The 12,375-nt window shown below is 60.5% G+C and overlaps 1 protein-coding gene across 1 annotated transcript in view; it reads right to left on the reverse strand.

Annotated features, from left to right (window-relative positions):
• Positions 1-6: 6 nt before the first annotated feature.
• Positions 7-12,375, reverse strand: part of SLC5A10 (solute carrier family 5 member 10) — a 74,841-nt gene continuing 62,472 nt past the window's right edge. The window contains exons 11-16 of the mRNA XM_070563582.1: positions 7,394-7,501; positions 5,030-5,180; positions 1,123-1,291; positions 766-981; positions 463-520; positions 7-342 (exon numbers count right to left, since the gene is read on the reverse strand). Of these exons, the coding sequence (XP_070419683.1) occupies positions 236-342; positions 463-520; positions 766-981; positions 1,123-1,291; positions 5,030-5,180; positions 7,394-7,501 (809 nt within the window). The 3' untranslated portion in view covers positions 7-235. The remainder of the gene's footprint in view (positions 343-462; positions 521-765; positions 982-1,122; positions 1,292-5,029; positions 5,181-7,393; positions 7,502-12,375) is intronic.

Raw genomic sequence — 12,375 nt, forward strand, 5'->3', positions numbered from 1 at the left:
TATAAGGATGTTCATCAGAAATCTAATTTTCTTTCCAATCACGACAACTCTTTTTGAAGTATCAAACTCTTTTCTCCCGTTTCCGCCCTAAGTTTTCATGGGTGCTGCTTTGCTGGCTCAGCCAGTCCCTGGGCCCTGACCCGCCATGGAGCCGTGAGGGGCCTCGGTGTCCTCATTAGGGAAGGGGTGCACCCCACGGCTCTGAGGGCTCCGGCCTTCCTGCCCGGGGACAGCATCAGGCAAAGTAGGCATAGAAGAAGATGTTGACGCATACGAGGAGGATGGCATTGAAGCCGCAGACACGGGCCCAGAAAGCATATTTCTGGGCTGTTCGGCTATCACCTGGAGGGGGTGGGAGAAGGAGAGAGCCAGCTGAGGGCCATAGGGCCATACCCGGCACCCACACCCGCAGCCCCCTCCTCAGGGTGGGGCAAGATGGAGTGCCTAGGGCCACACACGTACTTGTTTTGGCTCCTGGAGGCAGGGCCCGAGCCAGGGTCCACCAGGTAAGGTTCTCAATCTGCAGGGAATAGGGAGGGAGGGGGGTGTGGCAGGACGGAGGAGGACAGCGGTCAGTGACGGAAAGAAGGCAGCTGAGTTCAAAAAGGGCCGGGGCCAGGTCCAGAGACAGTTAGGGGCCAAGAGCTAGAATCTTGAGTCAGAGAGGGTCAGGGGTCAGAATGGGACCAGACTCAGAAGTTGTTAAGGGCCAGGGGTCAGGGATAAGCCTCGGAGGGTTAGGAGTCAGAGGCCAGCGCAGCTCACCTGAACACTTTCAGGGGGTGGCGTCAGCAGGCTCCCAGCCACCACCACAGCTCCACTGAGCACAAAGAGGGCGATGGCAAAGTGCAGGTAGTGCATGCTGCCGAGGACGGCAGGCCGCGTGTCCGGGGCGCCGCAGGGCGGGGCTGGGTGAAGGAATTCCAGGACCAGCCTCGTGGCGCCCACCGCCAGCCCCACCATCAGGCCCCAGAAGGCCCCCTGAGGAGGAGGAGGCAGGACAGCTGGGGCCGTGGGAGGAAGGCACAGGCGCAGGGCAAGATGCAAGCAGGCTGCAGCTCACCCACAGGGGAGGACAGAGCCCCACCCCACCTGCCCAGGCGCCCCTCACCAGCTGCCCACCTGCTCGTTGGCACGCTGCCAGAAGATGCCGAGGACGAAGACTGCTGTCACTGGGGGTGCCAGGGAACTGGTCACCGACTGCATGTAGATGAAGAGCTGCCCGCTGTTGGAGCCCTGCAGGACGGGGATCCAGGCCACGCTCACACCGATGAGCACCACGATGACCAGCCTGCGGGCAGGCAGTGGGCACGCTCACCCGAGGCCCTTCCCCAGCTTTCCCCCACGTCCCCCTGGTCACTAGGACTTGCTCTCGTTCTGCCCTTGCTGCCCCAGCTCCAGCCTTCTCCCTGGCCCCTGGTCCACCCCTCGGGGGTCGTGGCCAGTCCTGCCTCACTCCGGACTCTCCTCTGGCTCCCTGCGCCTGCAGAAGCCAACTCAGCCTGTCTGCTCCTTCTGGTCCCTGGGGGCTCTGCTGAGTCAGCCCTCAGAGAGGCCCCCAATGGCCCCCCAGGATCTCCCGCGGGTCTTCAAGACACCCAACCTCTCCATGGACGTCTATCTGGGCATTCACTTGCCTACTGTCTGTCTCCCCTCCCGGCTGGAGGCACCAGGAGGGCAGGAGCCTCATCTCTGGAGTTGACTGCTGCATCTCCTAGCACATAGTAGGTGCCCAATAAACACTGGGTGACTGCGTGAAAGATGTACTGCCCTCACATTTGGGCCAGACTGGCCTCTTTTAACACTGGCGGCCTCTGCAGGAGCTGTGACCTCTGTCTGGCACATCCATACCCCCACAGCCCTTGGCTGCTGACTCATATTCATCACAGCTCGACCCCGTCGTAAGAGTCCAAGGTTGGGAGCCAGGCGGCCTGGGCTTGGGTTAGGACCTGGACTTGGCTGTGAAGCTGGAGCCCTCTGACCAGCTCGTGTGAGCCCTTCCCCTCCCCACCCTGCGTGGGCTCCTTTTATCGGCTCCTGTCTGCCTCCCCACGGGGCGCAGGCCCCTCCACAGCAGGGACATGCTTCATTTGTTCATTCGACAAACCGCTCACGAGGAGCCCTCCTGACTGTAGGGCTCTGTGCTGCTGAGTAGACCTGGTGATGAGTGGGCCCAAGTCCCTGCCCAGCATCCAGGGTCAAGTAAGGGAACAGATGAGCCTGTCACCCTGTGCTCAGGGCTGGGCTGAGGGGGCCCAGAGGAAGTATCAATCCGGGAGGTCTTCCAGGAGGAGAGGACCCTGGAGCCTTGAAGGTGTGTGGGATCCAGCTAAGGAGACAGAGCTGGGGTGAGGTGTCCCATCTGCTCCTTCCTGGCTGAGTGCCCCTTGCCCCTGTGTCCTGGGTCAGTTGGGAGCCCCTCACCCCCGAGGTGGGTGGTGGGGGAGACCCCTGGAAGGCCGCACAGGACGGCAGGGGCAACAGAGGCCGTGTGTGCAGCTGGGGTGTGTCCCCCTTGCTGCATGCCCACCCTCCTGCCTCCCTGTCTTCCCTTCCAGGCCCGAGGGAGAGGGTGGAGGAAGGAGGTGCCACCCCGATTAAGGCTAATTAACCCTCAGCCTGGCGGGCGGGCGGGTGCTGCTCTCTTCAAAGGCACAGGAGGGCTCCATTGACACCATCCCACCCCGCCCTCCCCACGCGGGCTCCCGCTGCCCGAGACCAGACTCAGCATCTCTGCTGCGCGGCCTGGGCTTCCGGGCTGGCCTGGAGGGGCCCTGGCCTTCCCACTGCCTCTGCGGTTTCCTCTTCTGACTCAGCCGCCTCCAGGCTGCCAGAGGGACCCCAAACTTAGAGGCCGTCCCTTCTGCCTGGAACGGCTTCTCCAACGCCTCCCCAGGCAAACCTCCCTCATCCTCCAAGGCCCAGCTCAAGGCCCTCCTCCAGGGAGCCCTCCTGACCAGCTCCCGCACACACACTGCCGGCGGCATGGCTGGCCCCACCAGCTCCATCGCTCCTGGGCTGCCGCTGTGGTGGCCGGGGAGCCCCTCCGGGGCTGGGGGCTCTGAGATCTCTCTGGATCCCCTGTGTTGCCCAGCTTGACACAGGGTACCCGGGAAGGCTCAGGCACTATTTGTGGACTGAGTAATAGACAAGGTAGACAGAAGGGGGTAGCAGGGGAGGGAAACGAAGGAGCAGAAGGATGGAGGAGTGGGCCTGGGGCTGGCAAAGACCAGGGCCCCAGACGCGAGGTCATCACTGGCCCCAGGCCTGTGCTGGCTGCTCTGGCACCCCCCACCTGATGAGACTGTCAGGTCAGTGGCACGCCCCTGCCTGCCCCTGCCCCACGATGGCCTCCTCCCCAGGCTTCTGGGTGCGCCCTGCTGCCCTCTCTCTGTAAGTCCCATCCGTCCTTGGATCAAGGCTTCAGAGATCCAAGACCCCACACGGTCTAGGAAACGCAGCTTGAACAGTGTTGTTGTAGGCAGGAGGAGGCTGGAGGTATGGGGGAGGTGTCCTGGCACTTCAAGAAGGAGGGATGGTAAAGCTGAACCCTGGTCCCACACAATGTTGGGCCCTTTCCACTCTACCGAACTGGCAGCTGGGACCCAGAGAGGGCGAGCCACCTGCCCTGCATCACACAGCCTTTCACCCACAGGGAGGCTGGCAGGGCCCAGCTGGGGCGGAGTGGGGCTTGACTGGGTGGAAGAGGTGGGAAGGAGGGCCAAGGGCACTGTGGCTGGGGGCCCAGGCACATGCTGAGCAGCAGGATGGCAGCCAGGTCCCCGCTCCCGGGATGCTGGAGCATGGAGGGGCTCAGGAAGGGGTCTGCGAGGCAGGGCGGGCTCCCCTGGCAGGGAGAGGCGGTCGGCCGGGCGTGCTGGTGCAGAAGCGTCCTGCAGGCGCGGAAAGGCTCCTTGTTTGGAGGCCGTGAGCCTGCAGATGAGCTCATGCTCGCTCGCCCGCTGCCTGGCGTGTCCCAACAGGGCCCTTCCGACAGAAGCCCGGCTTCTCCGCCTCACTGGGACAACCGCCCGCAGCTCGGGGGAGACCCCACCCTGAGGACGGGGGCCATGGGCTGCTTGCCGGAGGGCACATTGTTGGCCAAGCTAAGCACCCAAGGGCCAGGCCCCTGGACCAGCAGAGTGGGGGGGCCACATGGCTTGGAGGGAGACGGAGGGGTGGGACCCAGGAGAGGGCCCAGGCAGAGGGACACGTGCACACACTCGGAGATGCCAACCCCTCATCATCCACTGCTGAGTCCAGCCCTAAAGGACTCCCAGGTACTGGCAGACCACAGGGCTGGAGGGCTGGGCCAGGTCAGCCCCTGCCCACCCCCATGGGGCGGGGCATCAGGGAGACAACTTGGATCTATGGGAGCCGTGTGTGCTGCGGGGGGAACCTGGCAATAGTCCCCTGTGGGCAGCTTAGAGAGAAAGAGAGGGGTTCATTCCTTGGTCAGGGGTATCAGGGAGGGCTGCATGGAGGAGGGGACACAGGCAGAATCTAGAAAGAGCAGAGTGAGTCCTCGAGGTAATAAGGAGGGGACAGGCAGGGCTAGGAGGAAATGGACAGAAGCTCAGCGGGGCTAGGTGCACAAGGGCTGGAGAGACAGCTGTGGCCTGAGTGTGGCCACTCCTGAGCACGGGCTCTAGGCCCTCTCTGGGGCAGCCAGGAACCACCAGGGGGCTAGGGGCCCAGATTTGGGGAAGACAGACAGATCTCTGGCATGGTTGGGGGAAGGGGTTCTCCCTGGCAGAGACTCCCTCAAGAGTTCAGCTCAGGGTAAGAGACGTCCCCGAGATGAGGGCTGTGACCGTGACGGCGTGGCCAGGAGAGTGATGAGGGAGCTGCGATGGACAGGATGTTCTTGCCTCTTCTCTCCTCTCCTCCGTGGCATCCTCCTTTCTCCAAATGGCAACCTCCTACTCACCCCTCAAAGCCCACCTGTGGTGGGGCCTCACCGGCTGTTCTCGGGCTGGGGAAGCCTACCGCCCAGCCCCTCCCCAGGGGCCTCGCACCGCCACCATACCGTCCCACCAGCAGCAGCTCCCGCTCGCCGGCACGGGGCCGCAGCCGCCTCCAGATGTCCATGGTGAAGAGCGTGCTGCTGCTGTTGAAGATGGAAGTCAGCGACGACATGAGCGCGGCCATCATCACTGCGATCATCAGCCCCCGCAGACCTGGGGCAGGGACAGGGGCTGCTGAGACCCTGCTGGCCCTCGCCCTGCCGCGGGAGCCCCTCCCGCCTGGGTCTCACTTCTGAGGCTCCCTCGGCATCAGCTATTCATTCACAAGCCCCTGTGAGCAGAGCGCCAGCCGGGAGGGGGCTGGGGGCGTGGGAGGTGGCGGAGAGAGACCCCAACATGGGAGGAGAGGCTGAGGACAAGGGGGCCACCAGTGAGTCTGCTGCTGGGGCCAGGCTGCTGGCAACATGGTCGGGGCTCTTCTCGGCCCCCCCGTCCGGGCAGAGCCGCGCACTGACGCAGCGCTTTCGCAGCCATGACTTCACTGGACGAGGGTTCCTAACCCTTTGACGGGTGAGGACGTGGACACGCAGAGAGGGGAGGAGCGTTGCAGAGGGGCCCGCAGCAGGCCAGAGGCGGAACTCTGGGAAGGGCTGGGGGAGCCCTCGGGGGGACCCTCAGCTCGGAGGTCCCACCCTGGACAGGGCAGCGGCCCAGGGTCCGGGGTCCCCCTCACTTCCTGTGTGGGGCAGCCCCCAGCAGGCACAGGCGGTCCTCTCCCTCCTTGGCTCTGTGGAAGAGGAGATGCAGTGCCCCAGGGAGAGAGAAAAAGCCACCCGTGACTGGCTGAAAATGAGTGAGGGGTCGCCATCGAGGTGGGCGAGGCAGTGCTGTGCAAAGCCTTCTGGGGAGCTGTGGGCTGGAGACGGACTGAGGTGAGGGAGGACCCAGTGCTGTGTGGCTTCAGGCTAGTCTCCCGCCTCTCTGGGCTTCAGCCTGTGTCTCCAAGGCCTCTTGTGTTTTTCCGTCAAGCGTCTAAGCACCTCCTTCAACTCTGCAGATTCCCCGTCTGTCTGTTCTCCACTCCCTGCCCTAGAATAAGCCTGACCCAGACCCCGCTCCCCTGAGGGCTCAGCTTTACAGGTGCCATTTGTTGCCTGGCTGGGTTGCCTGGCCCTGGTTCTGCATCTGACCCGCTGTGTGACCTCCAGGCATCCCACGCCCTCTCTGTTCACTTGTCAGGCTAACTGGGATGGGGCCCAAAGGAAAGTGAGTTCAATCATGGTTTTCTCCAAAACATTTCTCCACTCTCCTCCCTGCTCAAGAGAGGTGGATTAACTTGGGGCTTATTCTCCACCCACTTTGCAGACAGGAAGCTCAAGGCCTAGAGAGGGGTTGCGGCCCAACAATGGCTGGGTGTCATCCCTGGGGAGCTTAGTGAGCACCCCCAGAACCGAAGAGGAAGGTGAGGCCCAGAGGTGGGACCCACAGTGCAGCCAAGCCTTGCACCAGGCAGTTTCCCTACCTTATTAGGTTTAATCCCAGCAACAAGGCAGATGGGTGGGTAGGCGTCATTATCCCAATCTACAAATGAGGACACTGGAGCGCTGAGCAGGGGAGCGACATGCCCCAAATCTCTCTGCCAGCAAGTGGCAGAGCTGAGACCTAATCCCAGGTCTGTGTACTCACGGCCCTTGGGCCTCGGCTCCCGGGGGAGGGAGGAGCACAGTGGGGCCAGGAAGCTTCCAGTGGGGAGACCAGAGGGAGGGCAGCGGACACCCAAGGGTCTGAGAATCAGAGGGGAAACCCTCGAACTGCAAAGGGCCTCAGAAAGCTTAGGTGGGACCTCCCATAGCCCTTGCGGTATAGCCTATGCTTGCATACCTCCCGTGACTGGGAACTCACCACGCCGTATCCGACTGGCTGGGCTGCTGCTGCTGCCATGAGAAAACCTGCCCCTTAGTTCTACCTGTTGGCCGTGGTCTCTTGGGGAGGCGGAAGGTCCTGGCTCCTGTGGGGGCTTGAGCCCGTGGTCCCGCAGAGTAAGCAATGGGCTTGTGGCCAGACAGCCTGGGGTTTGTGTCTCAGCCACTCTGTAGCCCTGGACAGCTCACTTTCCCCTCCCTGTGCCTCAGTTTCCCCATCTGTAAAATGGGGCTGATAACGACAGCCTCAGGTTTTGAGAGGAGGACGCACGTTAATCACGCGTGGAGCCCTTGGAACAGTGGCTGGCACACGGTGCGTGCTGTGGGGGTTCTCTGTTATTATTATTTCCCTCTCTTCCCCGTGAGCAGAACATCCCACCTAGAGGTCACACAGTGTCACTCTGGGTCCAGACCTGCCTCCAGAGCCCCGGAGCCCCCCCGCCCTCCTTAGGCCCAGCGAGGTTCCGCCCCACGCCCCACCCTGACCCACCCAGGCGGCCTCACCGATAGGCATCAGCTCCATGACCAGCTTGGGGTAGGCGATGTTGGAGCAGCCAATCTCGGCCCCGCAGGCCCGCAGGCATTCAGAGGGCGCCACGCAGGCCACGTCATCTGCGCAAGAGGGGTGTCCAGAGTCCCGCACCGCCCACGAAACGCCACCCCCCCCAGAGGTGTGAGCACCTGGGTGGGCAGGACCCTGCTGAGGGCAGGAGCCTGGCCTGGACCTGCTCTGTCACCGCCTCTGGCCAGCGGCTGCTTGGCCCTGGGCCTCAGTTTCCCAGGCTGGGTCACGAGGAACAGGCTGGCCTCTGAGACCTGTTCTGGCCCCTAACCAGAATTGTTAACTCCCAGTCTGACTGCTGTCCTCTGTCACAATGTCTGCTCCCTGTCCCCACACCTTCTGCCGGCTGAGCAGGCTGCCCCTACAGCCCCTCTGGGCAGGAGTCTCCCTTCCCTGCCTCCTGCCCTCAGGCCCAAAGGGGCAGAGGGTGGCTAGAGAGGGGCCCTTCTCCCACCCCTGGGGCCAGAGCTTCAGGCCAGGGCCATTTCCCCCACCCCTCACCCCCTCACCCCCCAGCTGTCTCCAACAGCTTCCGAGACTCCAACCGTGAGGGGAGCCAGAGGAGCCCCGGCCTGGGATCGCTCAGCTGTCCACAAGACCCTCCAGCACCCAGGCTCAGCTCCTGGGGCCTGTCTCGTCCCTGCTCCCCTCCCACGACCTCCAGGAGCAGCCGCGCCAGGCCTTCCTGCCCTGCCCCCACGCTGGCCCCCTCCCACCTGAGGCCAGTCTGCCTGGAGCAGCTCTCCCACTCTCCCAGGAGCACGGGCTCAGAAGTCGCCTCCTCCATCTGAAAGCAACCCCACCCCACTCCCCGGGCCGTCTCCTCCCCCACCTCACTTTTCCTCCCTTGGGACCACCTGAAGACCCTCCTGGTGCCTCGCCCCTGGCTCTTGTGTGCTTGCGGGGGGCGGGGGGGGGCGCGGTTCTCTCCAGCCTGCCTCACCCATCCCCCCATGCAGGCAGCCGGGGGGCCACCCCTGCCTGGCTCACCAGCACAGTGTAGACAACGGATAGAGTCAACCCCATGTTCACTTATTCCTCCATGAAATACTTTCTAAACACCTTTGACCCCTGACCCCTGGGATTTTCAGCAGGGCCCACAGAGCGTGGCATCATGGCAATTAAGGGGAAAGTTCAGAAACAGCAGCTGCCCACTGGCTCAGAGGGGACTGGAACAGAGCCCCTCGGTACAGGGGCTGCTGGGTGGTAGAGTTTCCACATGGGCATCGATGTTTCCAGGACTCGGTCCTCCCTGTGCAGACCGGGCACTCCTGGGTGAAGAACTGTCCCCTCCCCTCCATATGCTCCTTCTGAGAGACCCTCCTTAGATGCCCAGCCAGCTGGGGGGTCTCGGATCCCTTCCTCTAGCCGGTGGAGCTGGAGCAGCGTGCCCCCTCGGCCCCAGCCCAGTCCCCAGTCCCCAGTCCAGCCTGTCTTGAGCTCCAGGCTGCCAGGACACCCGCTCCCTGCGGTCCCCCGGGCACCTCCAACCAGACGCATCCCCTGCCCCGCTGGTCCCACCCTTCTCCACCCTCCTCTCCCCCACCGCCCGCTAACCCCCCAGCCCCGTGGCTTCTCCTCCGTCACCCACCCGCCTCCCTCAGCTGCCCCTACATGTTGGGCACCGGCTCCTCTCTGCCTCCCTTCCATCCTCTCCATCCTTTCACAGTCACAACTTTCTCATACCAGTTACCTCTCAGGAACCCCTCCCCACCCGCCCCAGGAGCCCCTGGCTTCCTGGGAAAGAATCCTTTCCACACGGCACTTAAGGCCTTGACAACTGGCCACAGGACCTCCCAGCCGGCACCCATGCGCCAGCCACCTGGACCTGCTTGCGTGTCTGCACACACCCAGCACTTGGGCGCCTCCATGCCTTTGCAGACGCGGCCCTCCTCCCGGCGCTCCGTTCCTCCCCTTGTTTACCTCCTGCTTCATGGCCCAGCACAAAGGGCTTGTCCTCTGAGGCCTTCCCTGACCCTCCCCCACCCCAACCAGGGCAAAGCAGCTTCCTCCCAAGGGTTCCTATGGTCTCAGGCTGAGTCGCAATTGTTTGTTGTTATCTACTTTACCGCCCCCACCAGACTGGGAGCTCCCTAAAGGCAGACACAGGGCTTGAATCATCTCCCGGTCCCAGGTATCACTCAGGTCAGGGCTGGGCCCAGAGACCTTCTGTGAACAGTTGTGAATGAATGAGTGAGTAAGCAAGTGAGTGGTTGGGAGGAAGGAGGAAAGACACAGGAGGAGAGGAGGAAAGGGAGAAAAGGTCCCAGAAAGAGCCATGAAGGAGTTCAGGCACTGTTTGATCTAGCTGCCCTGCCCTATCATCTCCACCTCCACCGTTGTACAGATGAGAGAACTCAGGACCAGAAAGGACATAACTTGCCTGAGACACACAGTCAAACCCAGGACAGAGCCTGGGGCCCCATGGCAGGACTCTGGGGCCACTGGGGGTCCAGCATTCAGAGGGTAGGTGATGGGCCCCTTCTGACAGGCTCTGGGCCTGGACCAGCCAGCTCTGGCACTGGGAGGACCCAGCCCTCCTGGGAGGGACAGGTAAGGAGTCACAGCCACATAATGGCTCAGAAAGCCAGAGTCAGGAGATTCCGCCCGAGTTTATTCAGCCCATTCCAGCCCATTCGAGGCTCTGGGTATGGAGCACTGCCTCTGGCACCGCTGGCTCGCCTGGGTTTGTGCTGAACAGCAAAAAAAGAACCACCGCTCCTTTATGACAGCAGCAGAGGTGTCACCACTTAAACAAAGTCCCCTGAATGTGCCAACTCAGGAGTGGGTGGCCCCAGGCCAGCGAGGGCCAGGGAACAGGGGCGGCGGGGGGGGACTTCTGGGTTTGCTGCAGCACCAGCTTCTGTGGGCCTGGGAGCCCCCTACTGGGCTCCCCTTCTGCATCAGCACCCCCATCCAGGCAGGGACCTCGCCAGAAGCCTGGAGTTGCCCTCCCTGAGGCCAAGGTGAAGTCCACTGGGCCTAGTGATGGGCGATTACCCACCCCTCGCTGCCCCACCCTGCCCCCTCTAAGCCACCCTCCTTGCAGGCAGCAGAGGGGACTCCTAAACCCAGCACTCTGCCCACGGTGCTCCCCGTTCCTCCCTCCTGTGGCTCTCCATCCCCTGCAGGAGGAAGCACGAAACTCTAAGTGTGCCACTCAGGGCTCCCCACCCGTTTGGCCACCCTCACCCCTGCCGATTTCACCTAAACCTCTGGGCCTCCGTGTTTGCTGTTCCCTCCCCCGGGAATACCCTTCCCTTCTTTACAAACCCAGGGAGCTCATATTCACTGCTTTCAACTCTGCGGGTGTCCAGGCTCCCGAGGCTTTGGGGCAACATCCTCCATAGCACCAATGACTCTGTGACTGGTGACAGTCCTGCCTCCCCACAGACTACGACCATGGGGACCCAGGGAGGAGCCCGGCCCCAGCGGTGCCCAACACAAGTCAATGCATGACAGGCTCTGCTGGTGTTTGCTGACTGACTGAATGACCCTTTCCCAAGCTGGCCCCTGGACACACCACCCTGAGGAATAATCAAGGGGCTCCCCACTCCCCAACCAGGCCTGGCTCATCCCTAGGATCCAGTCCAGAGGTCAATGTCGTAGTGGTGAGCAGGCAAAAAGCACTCTGCCGGGGGTCGAGTCCAGCTGACTGTGGATGCTGGCTGATTATTCTCTGAGGCTATTTCCTCCTCTGTACAACCCCTCTGGGGCCATCCAGCACCCAAAAACTCAACTTCAACCTCAACTTCAAGACTTACACAAAAATTAACTCAAAATATATCACAGACTTAAATGTAAAACTATCAAACTTTTAGGGAAAAAAATAGGAGAAAATCTTTGGGACCTAGGGCAAGGTGGAAAGTTTTTAGACTTGACATCAAAAGCATGATCCATTAAAGGAAAAACTGACACACTGGACCTCATCAAAATCCAAAGTGCTTGCTTTGTGTAAGACATCTGTGAAAAGGATAAAAAGGAAAGGTACAGAAACAAATTCAGTAAAGTTGCAGAATACAAAATCTACATACAAAAATCAGTTGAGTCTCTATACGTGACAACGAACTATGAGAAAAAGAAATTAAGAAAACAATCTCTGGGGCCGGCGCGGGGTGCAGCGGTTAAATGCGCACATTCCGCTTTGGCAGCCTGGGGTTCGCCGGTTCGGATCCCGGGTGTGGACATGGCACCACTTGGCAAGCCACGCTGTGGCAGGCGTCCCACATATAAAGTAGAGGAAGATGGGCATGGATGTGAGCTCAGGGCCAGTCTTCCTCAGCAAAAATAAATAAATAAAATAAAAATAAGGGAAAAAAAAATAAAACAATCCTATTTACAATTCCATCAAAAAGAATAAGATACCTAGGAATAAATTTAACCGAGGAGGTGAAAGACCTGGACACTGAAAACTATAAAACAACGATGAAAGAAAGTGAAGACACAAATAAATGGAAAGATACTCCGTGCTCGTGGATTGGAATAATTCACATTGTTAAAATGTCAATACAACCCAAAGCAATCTACAGATTCAACACAATCCATACTAAAATTCCAATGATATTTCTCACAGAAATAGAAAAAACAACCCTAAAATATCTGTATGGAATCATAAAAGATCCTGAGTAGCCAAAGCAGTCTTAAGAAAGAAAACCAAAGCCGGAGGCGTCACACTCCCTGATTTCAAACTATGCTACGAAGCTATAATAAGCAAAACAGCATGGTACTGGCACAAAAACAGACACACAGATCGATGGAACAGAATCGAGAGCCCAGAAGTAAACCCACACATAAACGGTCAATTAAATGACGACAAAGGAGCCAAGAATATACAATGGGGAAAGGACGGTCTCTGCAATAAATGGTGCTGGGGAAACTGGACAGCCACATGCAAAAGAATGAAACTGGCCCACTGTCTTACACC

Source organism: Equus przewalskii, chromosome 10 (assembly GCF_037783145.1).
Source record: "Equus przewalskii isolate Varuska chromosome 10, EquPr2, whole genome shotgun sequence".
In the NCBI taxonomy this organism is placed as follows: domain Eukaryota; kingdom Metazoa; phylum Chordata; class Mammalia; order Perissodactyla; family Equidae; genus Equus; species Equus przewalskii.